The 19,907-nt window shown below is 48.6% G+C and overlaps 1 protein-coding gene across 1 annotated transcript; it reads left to right on the top strand.

Annotated features, from left to right (window-relative positions):
* The first annotated feature begins 8,140 nt into the window (after nucleotides 1-8,140).
* RNF186 (ring finger protein 186) lies at nucleotides 8,141-8,821 on the top strand. Its single transcript, XM_007121576.1, has one exon. The coding sequence runs from the start codon at nucleotides 8,141-8,143 to the stop codon at nucleotides 8,819-8,821; it is 681 nt and encodes a 226-aa protein (XP_007121638.1).
* Nucleotides 8,822-19,907: the final 11,086 nt, after the last annotated feature.

The following is a 19,907-nucleotide window of genomic DNA, read 5'->3' as shown; positions in this document are numbered from 1 at the left end:
AAAAAAAAAAAAAAAAAAAAAACCTATCAGCGAGTGGCGAGTGACAATTAAGCTGCATCTGGTGGCGGGCTTTATAGTGGCAAGTGAGTTGATGTACTTCAATTGTACAGCTGCATCTGGTGGCAGGCTTTAGGTCAGAATGCGACACTTATTTTAGTCCACCCGTGGCCCACCCATTATTTTATTTACCACTTCCGTCCGCGCCTCTTTCCCTCCCTGTGCACTTGTCTCAGTCACGGTTCTGGTAAGCCCACAAGCTAACCCTAGCCAAAATGAGTAAAAGACAAACTTCGCTGGAGAGCTTCTTTGTAAAGGGGGAAAGACCCAATGATGAAATGGCAGACTCTAAGTCTGCCAGCAAAAAGAAAGCTGCGTTTAAAAGAAAATACCGAGTCCTACTTAAATTCCGGGTTCATTGCAACAGGTGATTCACATTCTCCAAGCCTGCTTTGTATAATATGAGGCAACCGGCTACCCAACGAAGCCATGAAAACTTCAAAGTGCTTGGCCACTTGGAGACCAGGCACCCTGCATTAAAAGACAAGCCTTCGGGGTTTTTCAAAAGAAAAAAATGTGAACACGAAGAACAGAAGCAATTATTGAAGGCCACCACTTCATCACATGTGTCTGCACTGAGAACCTAATTCTTAGTGGCTATAACCGCATTGCTAAAGCTAATAATCCCTTTACTATTGGTGAAGAGCTGATCCTGCCTGCCGCTAAGGACATTTGTCATGAATTGTTAGGAGAGGATGCAGATCAAAATGTGGCACGTGTTCCTCCTTCGGCTAGCACCATAACTAGACCAACTGATGAAATAGCTGAAGATATTGAGGCACAACTGGTAGAGAAGATTAATGAGTCACCGTGGTACGCAATCCAGGTTGACAAGTCTACTGACGTTGACAGCAAGGCCACAATGCTTGTTTTTATGCGATACCTTTTTCGGGAGGATGTGCGTGAGGACGTGTTATGTGCACGTCGGTTGCCAACCAACACCGCAGCTGCAGAACCATTCAAGTCTTTGAATGATTACATATCAGGAAAACTGAATTGGCCATTTTGTGTCAGTATATGCATGGACAGAGCAGCTGCCATGACTGGACCGCTTTCTGGTTTTACTACTCGGGTCAAAGAGGTCGCTTCTGAATGTGAGTCTGTGCACTGTGTCATCCACAGAGAAATGCTGGCCAGCCGAAAAATGTCACCTGAACTTAACAATGTTTTGCAGGATGTGGTTAAAATTATCAGCCACGTTAAAGTACATGCCCTTAACTCACATCTGGTCCTGCAGATCCGTGAGGAGATGGACGCAGAGCACACACGTCTTCTCTCGTACACAGAAGTGAGATGGCTTTCTAAAGGTAGATCACTGGCCAGAGTTTTTGAGTTACGAGAGCTGCTCCAGAGATTTCTTTTAGAAAAACAGTCACCACTGGTAGCGCATTTCAGTGACACAGAATAGGTCGCAAAACTTGCTTACTTGTGTGACGTATTCAACCTGCTCAACGAACTCAATCTGTCACTTCAGGGGAGAATGACAACTGTGTTCAAGTCCACAGATAAAGTGGCTGCATTCAAAGCCAAACTGGAATTATGGGGGCGATGAGTGAACATTGGGATTTTTGACATGTTTCAAACATTAGCAGAGATTTTGAAAGAGACGGAGCCAGGGCCCTCTTTCTCCCAGCTGGTGCATGATCACCTATCTCAGCTTTCAAAAGAGTTTGAGCATCGCTTCCCAACCACAAAACACCCCCGAACTGGGAAGGAATGGATCCTCAACCCATTTGTGGATAAGCCAGGTGAATCGACTTTGTCCGTGCTAGAAGAGGATCAACTGCTTGAGATCGCAAATGATGGCGGCCTTAAAAGTATGTTTGAGACAACTTCAAATCTCCATACATTCTGGATTAAAGTCAAGGCGGAATATCCTGAGACTGCCACAAAAGCACTGAAAAGCCTGCTTCCATTTCCAACATCCTATCTTTGTGAAGCACGGTTTTCTGCAGTGACAGCAACCAAAGCACGATTACGGAGTAGACTGGACCTAAGCAACACACGTCAGGTGTCACTGTCTCCCATCACCCCCAGATGGGGCCATCTAGTTGCAGGAAAAGGAGCTCAGGGCTCCCACTGATTCTGCATTATGGTGAGTTGTATAATTATTTCATTATATATTACACGTAATAATAATAGAAATAAAGTGCACAACAAATGTAATACGCTTGAATCATCCTGAAACCATCTCCCACCCACCCTGGTCCGTGGAAAAATTGGCTTCCACGAAACAGGCCCCTGGTGCCAAAAAGGTTAGGGAGCGCTGGTTTAAGGCAATGGAGTCTGACAGGGTCCAGACTTGAGGTCTCCTGATACTCTCATGGTGAGATAAAAATGCCTCTTCCACCAGCTCCTCTTCCAGGACTCACATTCTTAGTCCAAACAACTAGAGAACGTGCAAAAGAGGTTAAGAGGGTGAGGATGAAAATTTCTTACAACCTGTGAGATGCTCTGTCTCCACTAAGGGGGCCAGGTGCGCTCCCTGGGGCCTGGGCCAGCGGCAAAGGTGGGGGTCCCTATGCTTAGCTGCATGGAATTGAGGGGGCAGTTAAGGGAATGCAGACTCAAAGACATGCCAGATGTTTCCAAGGAGATATTCAGAAGGGGGTCAAGGGAGAATTCCAAGTTGAAGGGTTAACTAGAGCTAGCCAGAGAGATAGGGGGAGGGAGGGACAGGAAAGGAAGTTTAGAGGTGGCAGTGAGAAATGGGTCTAGACTGTAGAATCATTCCAAATTCAAAGAGAATGTGGTCTTAGGGGCTCACTATCTGATTTCTGTAATCCAGGCGTAGACTCATTTTGATAATTCTGAGTCAGACGGAAGTGGTCTTACTTACTGCTCATCAGCAGAAAGTTCCAACCTTCATGGCTTAAATCAGGTTCATAAACAACTCAGCATAGATCCAAGTTTAGGACCTGAACCAGCAGATACTCCTCAGCCAAAATGGCAGATCAAGAAGATATCGTACATATTGGCAACTTTGAAAGGGCCAGATATAAAAAAAGATGCTTGTCATAGGACAGTCAATAATGGTGGGAAATGGAAACAACCCAAATATTCCACTCATGGGAACTGATCAACTAAAATATAATACATTAATATAGCGGAATACCATACAACCGTCACCAAGGATTTGAAGTGTGTTTATTAACGTGGAAAAAAGACGTTTGATAAACCATTCATTAAAAATACAGATTACCAAAATATAACTAGCAGGGTCCCATTTTAACCGAAAAGAAAAAACAAACATTTTTGTGTAAGTGTTCACAGAAGGAAGTCTAAAGGGAGATTTCCAAACTGGTCCTCTGTGGGCTGAGAGATTGCTGATTACTAATGTCTTTTTCTTTACATTCATAAGTAATTCCTTCATTAATTTATTTTTTTACAGTAAGCATGGATTTTTTTGTTTTTTACAGAATTGTTTTTGTGTGTGTGTGTGTGTTACGTGGGCCTCTCACTGTTGTGGCCTCTCCCGTTGCGGAGCACAGGCTCCGGACGCGCAGGCTCGGCGGCCGTGGCTCACGGGCCCAGCCGCTCCGCGGCACGTGGGATCTTCCCGGACCGGGGCACGAACCCGTATCCCCTGCATCGGCAGGCAGACTCTCAACCACTGCGCCACCAGGAAAGCCCCAGAATTGTTTTTTAAAAGCAGAGGGGGAAAGCGCTATTTCCAACGTCCCGCAGTTGATACCTGAAGCCATCACTTTCTTGCATGATCTCTCCCTCTCCATCCTTATCTTCACTATCCTGTTATTGTCGTTTTGGTTCCAAATCCTGCTCCTCCATCTCCCCCACCCATCCACCCTCAGACACACTGAGGCTTTGAGAGGGGTGGAGGCATAGCCGGCTGGGTTCCGAGGAGCACAGAGGCAGGAATTCCGGAAGAAGAGTGTGAGCTAAGACACCAGCCAGCCTGGGGTGGGGAGGGGAGTGGGGCTGATGGGGTGTTTGCTGGGACATGGCTCTCGGGGGCCCCTGGAGTGTGGAGCGAGGGTGGGCTGGTCAGGATCAGAGGCCAGGCAAGGATCAGGCAGTTTGACTCATGACAACACCGCCCTCTCGCGCCTTTGCCAGTGAACTTGATACAGGACCTAAAGCTCACATCAGAAATGTCTTTGTAGGGTGAGGGTCTGTGACTACCTGCAAAGTGGGGTTTCCAAGGTGGTCCATCAGGAGACCTGAGTCTGGTTTCCCCACTCACAGGAGGCTATGAAATTCTAACCTCACTGAGGCTGTGCTCCTCAGACTCCTTACAACCCAGGGGCTGTGTGAAGCCACAGGATGGAAGAAACTGCATTTCAAAGGGGAAAAAAAAAAGTTTTACTGAGAATTAATGGATTCGCATTTGTATAGCAATTTAAAAATTATGTTTTATTTGAAGTTGTGGAAGGACTCAATTTTCTAATTGTAATATTACTGCAAGCACACATGTAACATGGAGTAGAATAAAAAACCTAGATGAATTGAACATTTTGAAGGCTCCAGAGACATTTTTTCCTTCCCCTGGGATAGATCTGCTTCAGGCTATGCTTCACATCCTGCCCACTTTCACTTCTCTTCAAGAAGCACTGGCTGGGAACTTCCCTGGTGGCACAGTGGTTAAGAATCCGCCTGCCAGTGCAGGGGACACGGGTTTGATCCCTGGTCCGGGGAGATCCCACACGCCGCAGAGCAACTAAGCCCGTACGCCACCGCTACTGAAGCCTGTGCGCCAAGAACCCGTGCTCCGCGACAAGAGAAGCCATCGCAATGAGAAGCCCGCACACTGCAACGAAGAGTAGCCCCAGCTCACCGCAACCAGAGAAAGCCCGCACACAGCAAAGAAGACCCAACCCAGCCAAAAATAAATAAAATTAAATTAATTAATTTTTTAAAAAAGAAGAAGAAGCACTGGCTAAACAGATCACCAAAGTGTCTTACCTCTGTGTCCCTGGGTGCAGTCAATTACACTGAGGTCGGTTAGATGGCAAGGTGTATAAATTACTGTCTCCCCTGAGCAGAGTTTGATGGAGGTGGCGGGGTGGGGGGGGGGGCGGCTTAAGTAATCTCCCACAATTTCCTACAGTGTTACTGTCTCCATTTTATCAGAATGAGAAACTGAGCTTCGATGAAGTTGAAAAGACTTGCCGAAGGTCAGGCAGCTAGTAAAGTGACAAGAGCTGGTTGTCTAACTATAAAGCCAGTGCAGATGATGGTTAAGCCAAGGCACCTTTAAGAAACAAAGTAGCTCCCAAGCCAAGACGGTAGGATGGGGGCAATGTGAAGGAACATGCTGTTAAATGCCATCATATCTCAGGAAATAGAAGATTTTCAAAGGAACTTTCACGTTCTCCTTTATTTATTTCTGTAATATTTGGGTTGTTATAACCAATATATGTTTTCTTCATGGCGGTTGCCCAACAAAATCAAATGGTTATTTAGACACTAACCCCAAATAACTTCCCTTGGTCTGATTACAACCTCATCCAGCTACCTTCCTAATTATTTGGCCTCCAGTAGAGCTGGCTAGCAGAGAGGCGGGGGGTCAATGGCCAAGCTGACCAAACTGTGTTGCCCACCTGATTTTCTATTTCTCATTATAAATGAATACAGCTCAACAAATTTTTTCTTCTCCTATCTCAACCCTTCCTAGGGTCTAGCAAACAGAAAGGAGCATTACATAATGCGGGTCAAAGCAGAAAAGAGACCCAAACTCTCTTTCGGCATAGTAACCCACAGGTGTTAGTTCTCTCTTGGCCATGTACAGCCTGATTGTCTTGTGTCAGGTAGCAATTAAAGGCTTCTTTTCTTCATCTATTGCTGCATTACTCAGATGTCTTTCCCTTGCAAGGGACAGAAATCCAACTCAAGCTGACTTAAGAATAAAAATCAGAGTGGATTTTATTGGTTATTATAACTAAAAAAAGCCAAAGAGCTCTGACTTCAGGTATGGCTGGATCAAGGCATTCAATGTCATCGGGCCTTTTTCTGACTCTTTTCCCATCTTTCTTTTGGGTCACACAGTGTGTTCCTGGCACTTCCAGGGTTCCATCCTCTAGCTTGGAAACCCAGCAGTAAGAGAAACTTGTGAGTCGTTCCAACAGAATTCCCAGAATTGAATCTCATTGGTTTGGCTTAGATCACATACCCATGTCTGAACCAATTCTTTTAGCCAGCGGGGTGGAATATGCTGATTGGTCTCTCTCCTCCCACAGAGCTTCGAACCACACAGAATGACAGTGGAGAGCAGTGGTTGCCCAAAAGGAAAACAGGCCACTGTAGAAGGAGAAATGGATGCTGGGCTTGGGGAGAAAACAGATGCCCAGTGCTAGATCTGAGGCACCTTTCAGCTTGATCTGGGGGAGAACAGAATAGAAAGAAATAAGTGATTGTCAGGCTGATGGCTGAGGAGGAGAAGAGATGTGATGGTGAGGGTAGAGGGTGGAGAATTCGATTTCAGAGACAGGGGACCCAGGGGGAGGGTGAAGCAAGAGAGCAGAGCCTGCCCCTTAGGGTGGAGGAAAGCACTGGGTCAGAAGAGCTGGACTCTGTGGACCTCAGCTGGTGACAGAAGCAGCAAAGGATGGTGCAGCTTGTCCTTCTGGATTCGGCATGACGTAGGTGAGGCATTACATTGAGGAGGTGGATTGCACCACCCCACCCTCTGACGTTCAGGGCAAAGTGAGGAAATCACATTTCCTTTTTTAATTTTAAATTGGCTATTAAAGTATAGTTGATTTACAATGTCTTGTTAGTGTCTGGTGTACAGCAAAGTGATTCAGTTATACATATATATTTTTTTCCTTTTTCATATTCTTTTCCATTATGGGAATCACGTTTTCTTAACTGCCATGCTATGTATGTCTTTCAGTCCCGCATGAGTCCTGTTAGCTTGGGTCAGCTGCCTGAAGGCCAGCTGCCTCTACACCAAAGGACGAGATTGAGTTCCTGGACCCAAGAGGCTGGGAACCTCACCTTGGACGCTGGTAGATTCCACGGGGTCCTGGCCCCATGAAAAGGCCCCCTGACAGGCAGCTGGCAGGCCTGCCCTGACCGCACCCTGCCTTTGCTTCCAGACCTCGGCAGCGCCTTCCTTACAGGGCCGTGCCAGGATGCAGGGAGATCGCAGGTGAGGATTCTGTCTCGAGGCTCGGCTCCAAGCAGGCCCAAACAAACAGCAGCTGTTTTTATTACTACTGGCTCTGCAGTGTGCCTGGCACACAACAAGTTGTACCTATTATTAGGTAGGTGAAGTGCACAGCAGGATAGGGATGAGATGCTTGGGAACCAGTAACGGTTAATACAATTATTGTGACTGTAGAGGAACACCTGGCAGTAGCAGGTGATAAATACCTGCGAACTGTTTCGGTTTTACTGTTTGGCTGGACTTTTCCCCCCTGCTCCTCAGAATACTTTTCCCATCACTTCTTTCTTCTTCACAGGGCCACCTGCTTGCAAACATTCTCAAAGCACAGATAAACTTTTGCCCGCTGATCCTGACATCCAAAACCTTTTGAGAAACACCCGTGGCGGTGTTTCTCAAAGTGGGGTCCCCCTGGTCCACCTGGGTTAGAATCATCATGATGTTTGTTAACTGAGCAAATGCTAAGATTCCCATCCAGACCTTGCTGAATCTCAATCCCTGGGTTTGGGACCTAGAAAACTGCATTTTAAAAGGCTCCTGGGGTTGGGGGGCGGGTGGTGGTGGTGGTGATTCTAATGTATCCTGAAGCTCACCAGCCAGGATCCCGCGGGCACTCATGAGGCACCAGCCGCAACAGGAAAATCCTGATTCACGCACTGGCCCTGCCCCCTAGGCCCTTCTATCAGGCAATTCAAAGATTCCAGGCCCTCAAGTTACTGATTAACCCCAGGTTTCAAGGAAAGAAATAATAATAACTGAAGGGACAACGTGAGCCAAGAAACAAGCTGAGCAGCCCTGGGAGAGCGGTGCTAGATGGCTGATGACGAGAAGGAAATAGAGGCTTGAGAAGCCCAGCCTGAGGTCAGACCACAGCCAGGTCCCAGTGACACCGGCTGACACTTCCCTGTCGATGCCCAGGTCCTGAGCTGCCACATCCCAGTGGCTCCCGTGCCCAGAATGGCCTGCAGCGAGCTCCTGCAGCAGCCCCAGCTTACGTCCAAAGAAACCACCGCGTCTAACACCGCGGGCCCTGCTGGGGGTCATCGCGGCTCCACGGATGGCGACCTGGAGTGCCTGGTGTGCCGGGAGCCCTACAGCAGTGCCCGGCGGCCCAAGCTGCTGGGCTGCCAGCACACCTTCTGTGCCGTCTGCCTGAAGCTGCTGCTGTGCGTGCAGGACGACACCTGGTCCATCGCCTGCCCGCTGTGCCGCAAGGTCACTGCCGTCCCCGGGGGCCTCATCTGCAGCCTGCGTGACCAGGAGGCCATGCTGGGGCGGTTGGCCCGGCCGGGCCCGGAGGTGCGGCTCTGTCCTCAGGGGCTGGTGAATCCTGCTACCTTGATTGCAGGGCATCCCAGCTTGGCAGGAGAGGATGAACAGGACACGGAGAGTGCCAACTGCTTGGCAGCCCGGCGCCTGGCGGCACACCTGCTCTTACTGGCCTTGCTTGTCGCCCTCACCCTGCCCTTCATCTACCCAGGCGTCGTCTGCTGGATGCTCAGCTTCATCATCGTACTGGCCCTGCTGCTGTCCATGCTTCTCTGCTGTGGCCGCAGCAGCCAGGGCAGCCGCTGCTCCTCCCCCAGGACTCTCTTCTGCAGAGAGCAGAAACCCAGCGAGATCTCTTCCGTCGCCTGAGAGCGCTCCGTCCAGGCAGTGTCCGGGGACTTCTGTCTCCGCGGCCCGTTTACTGTCACAGTGAACAGGGTAAGGGGCTCTGCATCAGACTGGCTCCCTCGGGAGAGTAAACGCCAGCTGGACCTGCAAGCCAAAACCAGAATGGCAGTCTTGGGTCAAGAACTGTGTGTTTGGACGATAGACTTACACCTGCTCAGGGAATAGCATAGTTAAACTGTTTGGGGATGGGGAAGAGGCACAGACTACTTGAACGCTACAGGGGCGGGGAGACCTTCTGTTCCTCTTATTCCAATGCTCCCGTTTTTCTTTCTATACCTTGATAAAAGTATTGCAAATATTGACGTTATTGCACAACAAATAGAACCGGAACTCCTTTTTCTGCAATTTATGTATCTGGTTGTTTCTTGCTTTCTTTTGGTTTGGTTTCGGGTGTTTGGGGTCGTTTGTTTCTATTTCTGGCTGTGACATATTTTCCCTCCGGGGAAGTCAGAGCCCACAGGAGGTCCTCCTGTGCTCCCCCTGATGTTGTCCGTCTCGTGCCCATCCCACCTCGCCCAAGGTCCTGGCGGTTCGGGTGTCCCATTGAGCTGCCCCCAGGAATGGAGAGGGAGAACCTGTGTGGAGGAGTGGGCCTTCTGCTGCTGCCAGGCGATGCCCACATTCGGTTGGCAGAGCTGGGGAGGGTTGGAGAGGACACAGGTGGGTCTGGGAATTGCTCTCAGCAGCTCCACCAGGATTTCTCAGCTCCATGTCATCAGGCCCTAACTTAACAGAGAATCACAGTGTTACAAGAACTGCCCCCATCCCCCCACAGCGGGCCCAGCCACCCATCGGATGTGCGATCCCGCACTCTAGGACGAAATCTTTATGGGTGTTGTTTCTTTCTTATTGCCTCCCGATACCCATTTGAGCTTTTGTCATAAAGATAAGAGGCCCCATAAATGCAACAGTCCTCTCCAATAATCCCCCATTTCCTGCCTCTCCCTGAGAGTCACAGCCATCTGAAAGGCTTTTGTGCCTTCTCTCCACCGTTTCTGCTCCATAACAGAGAGGAGACTTCTGCCAGAGTCAGGCATCAGCCAGGCGGGGACCCATCAGGGTGCAGGGGAGTAAAAGACAGGAGATGTCACATTATTTCCTTCCACAGACCCCGTAACTGGGAAGCAGACTTGAAACCTCAGAGGGGTTCGTTGAGTACAATCCACTGTCCCCCCTTGCCCGCCTTTCCCCCTGATAGGATGACAGTTGCAGGCTGGACGTGAAGTTCGTGGTGACGGTCCCTTTGTCAGGGAGGGATGAGAGAACACCGCACACTGCAGCACGTGGAGGGGGCGGTGGGGGGGGGCGCCGGTTGGCCCCGGCCCAGCGGTTGCGTGTGTGTTGTTGAACAGGGCCTTCTGGCTCTCCGAGCTTCATTTCCCCAAAATGAGCCAGTAGCACTGGATTATTCCGAAGTCCCCTGAAGCCCAGGGCCTGAGGATGCTGCTGGGCTCCCAGATAATGAATGTGGGGTCACATCCCCTGTGGAGTCACACCCAGAAAAGTCAAAATGTAAGTCTGTATGCAATTAGCTGTTCTTGCAATCTGCACCAAAAAAATCTTCCTTTTTCTTATAAGGTACCTTCAGGGCACACTGTGACACCCATGCTATTGGCCTTATTAACTCCTGGTGCTGGGAAAGAGTGTGGGTGAGTGCGTGTGGGTGTACATGTGCCCATGCTTTTAAGCCAAGGCCAAGCGGGCCTGGAGGACACCCTGTCTCCTCAGGATGGATAAATGACAAGAATTGTTTGGCATTTCCAGAGCTGGCCTCGGGCATGTGCAGTTTGGGATGGTTGCCAGTAGGAGAGGGAAAGAACATTCTTTCCTCACTCAGCTCCACTCCCATTCCATCTCATTCTTGGACCCTCCACCAAGAAGAAAACCTCCACCAAGTTTTCAGTTGCTAATGACAACACCATTTCTACCAAAGTAACGGTGGGCTCATGTTTACGGAGTGCTTACTGTGCACCCAGCACTGCATTAACTGCTTTATGTCCATTATCTAGCTGAATCTCCATAACAGCTTTATGAAGAAGAGACCATCTTGCCGATGAGGATACTGAGGATCAGAGAGGTCAATTCATCTGCCTGAGGTTGCACAGCCAGCCACTGCCAGAGCCCCCTAGGAAATCAACCCATTGTTCTTTCTGCTCCCACATGTTTCCTCCTTTGTGTGCAGTTTTAAAACAACCAGGAAGCTGGTCACTGCTTGTGGGCTTGTGAGGGAGAATAGGAAACTAACCACAGGAGCCTCCAAATTCCACTAGTCAGGTGCTCAGAGAAGCCCGAGAATTCTGGAATCTATTGTCTATGCTAAAGAGAAAGAAAAGAGAATGATAAAAGTGGGATGGCTTTCCTGACTTTTACCACCCAGTGCCAGCTTCCCCTGAAGGGAGCTGTGTTAGCACATGACCAACGTGCCCTCTGTCCCCATGGGCAAAGATGTCTCAACGCTTCTGTCCCATTGTCCTGAAGCCCAGCTGGTCCCCGAGTACTTTTGGTCCCTGGCAGTGTTGGGGCAGAGAGCACCAGGGCTAATTTCAGCCCAGGCTGCCCTGGAGAGGAACAGAGGAAACAGGCAGTGCTGCGAAAGGATGTAAGTGGAAGAAATCGGAGGGGCAGGCCAAGGCTCAAAGGCAGGCTCTGACCCAGTGTGTGACCAGTAGGAGTCACAGAACTTCTCTGAGCCATGGTGTGCCCACCTGTAAAGTAGCGGAGGATGCCACACACCTCCCAGGGCCTCCACGGGGATTCAAAGTGCTGCCGAACGAGAATCCCACGTCCTAACAGTCTGCCTTTATCATCAGACATTGACCCCTGGGCGTGAACGGGTTCCATGGGGCTTGTTCGGTATGACAGAACAGGGGGCCAGCCTTGGTGGTGGGGTGGAGAAGCCAGACCAGAGTAGGAGCGCTGACCAGGACAGGCCGATCTGGTGGAGAACCTTGTGCTTAGGTCCTAAGGATGGAGCGGAATTGCAGAGGGAGGCCAAATTTCATCTCCATCAGCCCCATCACCCTATTCTGTGACCTTGAAGTCAGACACACCTGGCTTGAATTCTAGCTTCACCGCTTAGACGTCACCTCGCCTCTCTGAGTCTCAGATTCCTTATCCATGAAACAGGTTATATACATATTTCACAGGGTTGTGGGGGAATTAGCAAAATAATCCATGGTTGAGCACTGAGGACTGCAAGGAGGTAAAGAAGGACGGGAGAAGACAAGGGGAGATGGGCTGAGTTCTAGAAAGCCCCAACAGGAATGATGAGAACAGACTCGTCTTTATTCAGTCTTATTAATAAGGAAATATATTAAAACCCAGGCACTAGAATTTACCTCCCCCATTAACCAGCCTCAACATCAGCAACACCTTCATTAATATAAGAAAACAATCATCACTAACATGGTTTAAATGCACCATGCAAAGTGTATTACATATGTTATTACATCTGCTAGAATGTAGATGCTATTATCAATTACCTTCAAATTACCAACAGGGATGCTGAGACACAGAGAGGTTAAGTAACTTGCTCAAGATCACACAATGAGGTGACGGTGAGGCCAAGACCAGGTCCAACTCCAGAGTTTAGGCTTTGAGTCACTTTGCTGTATCAGATGAAACATTCCCAGCACATTGTAAGCACTCAAGGTATGTGGGCCCCTGGCCCGAAGGGTGAAAAACTAAGAAGAGACGGCATCCCCTCTCTGGATGGGGGACTCAGGGGTAGAAGTTTGTGGAGGTCACCTGTCCCGTTACCCACAGCCATGTTCTCATCTCACCCTAAAGCACCTGTTCATCATTGGAAGCCCTTTTCATATGACTGGAGGAAGTCTTGCAGTCTTTGCTGGAACAATTAATTCTTTGTGGCAATGGAAAACATTTCTGAGAATGAAGGATCTTCCCGCAATCTCTCAGGCTACGGGAACAGCATAGAGCACAGTCAAAGAGAAATGAGATCCAAGCTCTTGAATCTGCCTGGAGCTATTCATATGAACTTTATATTCTTGTCCAAGAACCTCAAAGTTACTTTTTTTAAGGCAGAATATTTCCTGGGTCAGTAGAGAACTCTCTGAAGAATTCAGGACACCATGAAAGCTAAGATCCATCTGTGCATTTATTCAACAAATATTTATTCAAGTTCTGCTCTGTGCCAGGTACTGAGCAAGATATTTAATCTTATTTGATAAGGAATTTTGATGAAAAAGGAAAACTAATAAGTGCAAAGTTGAATTGTTTTCCCCCTCCCCCCAAAATATATGTTGAAGTCCTAACCCCCACTACCTCAGAATGTGACCTTATTTGGAAATAGGGTTTTTACAGAGATAATCAAGTTAAAATGAGGTCATTGGGGTGGGTCTTAATCCAGTATGACTGGTATCCTTATAAAAAGGGGGAAATTGGACATAGAGACAGACATACAAAGAAGAAAGACAATATGAAGATACACAGGAAGAAGACAACCATGTGAAGGTGAAGGCAGAGACCAGGGTTATGTTTCTATAAGCCAAGGAATGCCAAAGACGGGCCAGAAAATGACCAGAAGCTAGGAGAGAGGCCCAGAAGAGATTCTCTCTCAGAGCTCTCATCAGGAACCAGTCCTACCGATGCCTTGATCTTGGACTTGTAGCCTGCAGAACTGTGTGAGACAATAAGTTTCTATTGTTTAAGCAACCAGGTATTGTGGCACCTTGGTGTGGCAGCCCTAGGAACCAATACAGCATCTATCCTGTGCCTGTGCTTGCAACAGGCCCCTTAGCTGGGCTGCTTCAAGTTCAGCTAAATAACTTGCCCAGAGTCTTATGGCACATACATAGAAATGTCAGGCTCAAAATCAAGTCTGATTGATTCCCAAGATTAATTCCTCACCCCCATTTTGTAGATAGGAAATCGAGGCTCAGAGAAGCCTTGTGATTTCCCCCCAGACAGAGCCCAATATGTCAGAGATGGAGTTGGAATCAGAGCCCACAGTTCCTAAATTATCCTTAATCTTAGCAACAACCATATGAGAATTACTGAATTATTATCCCCATTTCACAGATTAAAGAGTTAAAACCCAAATCATTACGATACCTGACCTTCAGGTCACAAGCGAGTAAGTGCGATACTAGAATCTGAACCTACTGTTTGACTCTAAAGCTATGTCTGCACCTCCCACTGCCCCACACTGCTTCTTAGCACCCTGTCTGCATTGAGAAGCAGGAAAGAGTATCTTTCAGGATGCTTGAGGAACCCACCATAAGACCCTGTATGCTCAAAGAGGGCAGGACTAAAGTGGACATTTGTCTTGTTTCTTTGACTGTCTTATATTCAGCTGCCCCCCGCCTTGTTCCCCCACCTCCCTTACTGAGGAAACTGCCCTGTAGCTCATCTTGCCCAAGGGAGAGTTCCACCAGCAACCACTACACCAGTTGGGGCGCTTGGTCCTTCCTCTACCCACCTCCCGTTTCACCTGAAGCAGTCACATGATATATGTCATATGATCTTTTCCAGAACTGGAATCTGGAGCTAGTGATGAAGGAGAGATGAGTGTTTAAAGTGGCAGCAACATGGGACTTCCCTGGTGGTCTAGTGGCTAAGACTTCATGCTCCCAATGCAGGGGGCCCAGGTTCAACCCCTGGTCAGGGGACTAGATCCCACATGCCTCAACTAAAAAGATCCCGCATGCCGCAATGAAGATCCCAGCCCGCATGCTGCAACCAAGAACCAACACAGCCAAATAAATAAATAAATACATATTTTTTACATTTAAAATAAATAAATAAGTAAAGTGGCAGCAACAGAGCAGATGGTCTCCATAGCTCTGGTGCTTGAGCCACTGGTTGATTCAGTAAACCTTCAGGTTCCTTCCCCACAATTATTATTTTTTTCTTTAGATAGCCAGAATCAGTTTCTGTTGCTTGCAACCAACATTCGTGACCTAATACAGGAGCTGTCCAGGCTCCTGCTTGCTGAAAAATCCCACCATGAACTTCAGCCCCTCCAAAGCCTAGGAAAGGAAAGCTGCAATGCCACAGGCCAGGCAGCGGAAGCCCTCTGGCACCCTCATCCTCAGCCCTCCTGAGAGCCAGCCTGACCTCGTGGCGAGGCTGCCCTGATATCAGGCCCAGGAGAACGGTGTCAGCTCTGCTCCGGGTCAGCTCTGCTCAGACGTGGGGTCAGATGGGAAAACACGGCATTGGATCTCAGGCCAGCCACTTTGGGACGAGGCTGGTCTCTGGTCTATTGGCCTCAGAATCCCCAGAAGAAACAAGCTCTAGTAGACAATCAGCCAGAGGTCCTTCACTGGAGTCAGTTTGCAAAAGAAAACAGCCTGCAAAGTAGCTGTGAGTGCACCAGTTCCAAAGCAACTGCAGCAATCATCCTGGCTAATGTTTATCAAGTGCTTACTACATTCAGGCTACTGTTCTCAGAGCTTCCTTAACCCTTTTGTTCTTCACAACAACCCTGTTATTCTTTATGCTAGACATTTGACATGTCACCTCAGTGAATTGACACAGAGCTCCTATTTAGGTAGGCAGCTGAGGCAGAGAGAAGGTAAGGAACTTGCGTAAGTGGCAGAGCTAGGGTTTGAAAGCAGGTGGTCTAATCCAGCTCTGCCTTATTCAGTCACTGCATTTACCATCCCCCTCCTACTCTCACCTCTCTCCCTTCCTTCCTCACCTTCCCCGCCCCAATCAAAACGAACCAAAAGAAAAGAAGGGCCCTCAGTAAGAGACACACCTGGGTTCAAAACCAAGTCCCTCCATTTATTCTCTGTGTGACCTTGGGTGTGATACATGCCTTCCCTGAACCTTAGTTTCCTTGTTTGGAAATGCAGGCTAATCAAGCCTACCTGAGGGAAGTTCTGTGACAATTCAATGAGATAATACGTAAAACACCTGGCACAGTTCCCAACATAAGAGTAGGTGCTCGCCCATCCCAGTCAACCTGTCAACAAATGTGTGTGAGCACTTATTACTCACCTGGCAAGCGGGGGCAGCAAAAAAATACAGGGGAAGTGATGGTCCTTTCTAGCATCACCCCTGTCAGCCTCTCCCTAGCTAGGGAAACAAGATATGCACCTAGGCGCTAAAATCAGACCCCAGCGTGAGATCTGGACAGTCTAAGACAAAGGGTAGCTCTAGAGGAGGAGGTTCTCCCTGGGGAGAGGCAGCCAGTGGGGCTTCTGGAATGCTGCTTATGTTCTATTTCTTGACTTAGGTGATAGTTACACAGATGAGACTTATTTTTTAATTATTTATAAACAGTGCCTACATCTTGGATGTGCTTTTCTGTACATATTTCATAGTGAAAAAATAAAACTTTAAACCTAACTTAACAATGCTATAGAGTCTAAGCAGCTTGAGGGCAAAGCCTGGGCCTGAGGCTGGTACCCAGTGCTAATCCCGCATTCGGATGCCTGCCCCATCCACAACCCATTCACCCAGGGTTTTAGAGCTTTGTGGGTTGCTCTGTAGACAGTTTGTCTGGTTTGAATCCTGACCCTGCTACTTACTGGCTGTATGAATGAGTCTCTCAAACTCCCTAATCCTCGTTTTCACACCTATAAAATGGGGAAATAACGATGGAGTTATGAGCATCAAACGAGATCACCTGTAGAGACCATTTAGCACAGTGTGCCGGCACACAGGATGTGCCCAAGAGACACTAGCTGCCCAAGTTAGGCAAAAAGATGAATGTATCAGCTCATTTAACCAAATGGTGGCAAAAAGGCAGTTTCCTGTTGGGTCTTGGCAACGATGAAACTAAGGTATGGGGCTTCATTCAGACTGTGTCTCTCCATTTCCATCTCCTGTTCTCTCTGCATTTGAGTCTTGTTCTCACCAACCAGCTTTGTCCATGAGATTGGAAACGTGGCCAGCTCCTACTCATGTCTTCCTAGCTTCACCTCCAGAAAGAAAGGCGCAGACATTCTTCCTTTGGTTAAATGGTGAAAAATCCCAAGGAAGGACTCTGATTGGTCATCTTGGGTCACACACCCCTCCTCTGTGACCAGCAGGGCTGTGACTAGCAGCCCCAAGAGAATCTTGTGATTAGGAAGGAGAAGGACCTCAAACAAAGGAGAATGCTATTTGCAGAAGAATGAGAGGCGTTGAGTAGAGAGAGCAGCAGGTGTGAGTTAATCCCCACCCCATCACAGCTAATTAGAGATGAACTCCAACTTGATTGGGTCTCTCTTTGAGAGGCCTGCCTCCTCCCTACCCGATCTCAGTCCAAGTGGGTTCTGATAGTAACAATACCATATTCATCTTTTATGGGTAGAGCATGTGTCCCAAACCTGCCAATCAAAGCATCATGTCCCCTGGCCACAAGGTCGGGTTCAAAGCTAAGCCAATGACAGCTCTACCCAGGAATATTACTGGAGCTACCTGGAGGAAGTATTTTCTCTGCCAGAGTTGCTAGGCTGGTAGAATGTTTGGACTTTCCGGTTACCATCTTGCCCCACCAAGGGAAGGATTTTTCTATGGGTGAAGCCAACCCAGAGCAAAGCTGAGCCCAGTGATAGAGAGAGGTTCCTAATCATATTATTTGAGTACCTAGATGTGGCCACACCTGAAACCTGACTTTCCTCTGAACTTCTCAATAGTTACATGGGTCAACAAATTCTTTTTCTTTGCTTAAATCCTTTTGACCATGTTGTTTCACTTCCAGGCAAAGGAGCACTGAATAACCCGTGGGTGCTTGAGTTATGAGGTCATATAGAGGGAAAGCTAAGATAGCCAGTCCAGAGCCAGATTTATGTCAAAGTACAATAGAGAGTTGGATGTGAGTGATTAATGAAGCTGATACAGAGGCAGACAAGAGGGGGCACATGTCCTCTGAGAGGCAAAGAGAAAGCCTCAGGTCCTGATATCCCAAATCGCCAGTCTCAGTGAGGCCTGGCTATTTGCCAGTCTTGTCCTGCCTGTCCACGAGGCGGCCTGTCATATCCTTCAATACCCCTCTTTTAAATAAGCTAGCTAGGGCTTCCCTGATGGCGTCATGGTTAAGAATCCACCTGCTAATGCAGGGTACATGGGTTCAAGCCCTGGTCCAGGAAGATCCCACATGCCGCAGAGCAACTAGGGCTGTTCGCCACAACTACTGAGCCTATGCTCTAGAGCCCGCGCACCACAACTACTGAGCCCACGCGTCACAGCTACTGAAGCCCGTGCATCTAGAGCCCGTGCTCCGCAGCAAGGGAAGCCACCGCAATGAGAAGCCCATGCACTGCAACGAAGAGTAGCCCCTGCTTGCCGCAACTAGAGAAAGCCCGCACACAGCAACGAAGACCCAACGCAGCCAAACATATACAAATAAAATAAATTTTAAAAAATAAATAAGATAGCTACCCAGAGGATTCCGGTACCTCCTCATCCCCTCCCCTAAGACCCGGTGCTCTGTGAGGTCTACAACCTCTGTTGAATGTTAAATGGAAGAGTGCCCCAGAGCAGGACATGGCATATGTGAACTCCTAGGGAGGACATAAGGAAGGGGGTTTTGGTGGCCAGGGCAAGCCTCAGGGAGGATGTGGGAACTGGCTGGGTCTTGAAGGCAAGGTTCGATTTGAACAGACAGAAAGAATGGGGTGAATGAGGGTATTGCAGGAATAGTGTGAGAAAAGTATGGAAGTTGGAAAATACAGAGTATATTCAGGGACAGAGAGTGGGCCTGTCTAGGTCAGGAATTTTTCAGGAACAGGGAAGAAAGCTGGGCCTGGCGGCAGAGGGTGCGGTATACCAGGCTGTGGGGTCCACCACGGCACATGAAAGGCTTAGCATGGAAGTGCTCAGAGATATCCAGCAGCACTGAAACTCTGAAATAGCAACAGCAGACTCTTGCTGGCAGACCCTGTGGCTGTCCACCGGAGGTGAGCATGGTAGTGAGTTGGGGTGCAGCGGGAACGGTGTCCAGAGTGCTGGGGTTTGCTCTGCTACAGACCCCAGATAAAATTCCTTGGGACTTGGCCTCCAACAGCATCCATCCCTGTGGGAGGGGATGCAGGACAATTTCAAGTGGTACTAACACAGATATTCATTCATTCACTCACTTGCTCGCCGCAACTAGAGAAAGCCCGCACACAGCAACGAAGACCCAACGCAGCCAAACATATACAAATAAAATAAATTTTAAAAAATAAATAAGATAGCTACCCAGAGGATTCCGGTACCTCCTCATCCCCTCCCCTAAGACCCGGTGCTCTGTGAGGTCTACAACCTCTGTTGAATGTTAAATGGAAGAGTGCCCCAGAGCAGGACATGGCATATGTGAACTCCTAGGGAGGACATAAGGAAGGGGGTTTTGGTGGCCAGGGCAAGCCTCAGGGAGGATGTGGGAACTGGCTGGGTCTTGAAGGCAAGGTTCGATTTGAACAGACAGAAAGAATGGGGTGAATGAGGGTATTGCAGGAATAGTGTGAGAAAAGTATGGAAGTTGGAAAATACAGAGTATATTCAGGGACAGAGAGTGGGCCTGTCTAGGTCAGGAATTTTTCAGGAACAGGGAAGAAAGCTGGGCCTGGCGGCAGAGGGTGCGGTATACCAGGCTGTGGGGTCCACCACGGCACATGAAAGGCTTAGCATGGAAGTGCTCAGAGATATCCAGCAGCACTGAAACTCTGAAATAGCAACAGCAGACTCTTGCTGGCAGACCCTGTGGCTGTCCACCGGAGGTGAGCATGGTAGTGAGTTGGGGTGCAGCGGGAACGGTGTCCAGAGTGCTGGGGTTTGCTCTGCTACAGACCCCAGATAAAATTCCTTGGGACTTGGCCTCCAACAGCATCCATCCCTGTGGGAGGGGATGCAGGACAATTTCAAGTGGTACTAACACAGATATTCATTCATTCACTCACTTATTCAATCAGTAAGCATGGGATCGGAGAGAAGATGGCGGAAGAATAAGACGTGGAGAACACCTTCCTCCCCACAGATACATCAGAAATACATCTACACGTGGAACTGCTCCTATAGAACACCTACTGAACGCTGGCAGAAGACCTCAGACCTCCCCAAAGGCAAGAAACTCCCCACGTACCTGGGTAGGGCAAAAGAAAAAAGAAAAAAC

This window comes from Physeter macrocephalus, chromosome 3 (assembly GCF_002837175.3).
Source record: "Physeter macrocephalus isolate SW-GA chromosome 3, ASM283717v5, whole genome shotgun sequence".
NCBI classification, from domain to species: Eukaryota; Metazoa; Chordata; class Mammalia; order Artiodactyla; family Physeteridae; genus Physeter; species Physeter macrocephalus.
This window is presented reverse-complemented; position numbering and strand designations above follow the sequence as displayed.

Excerpts from the sequence above, each read along its gene's own strand:
- RNF186 (XM_007121576.1), top strand. The coding sequence starts at position 8,141 with ATGGCCTGCAGCGAGCTCCTGCAGCAGCCCCAGCTTACGTCCAAAGAA.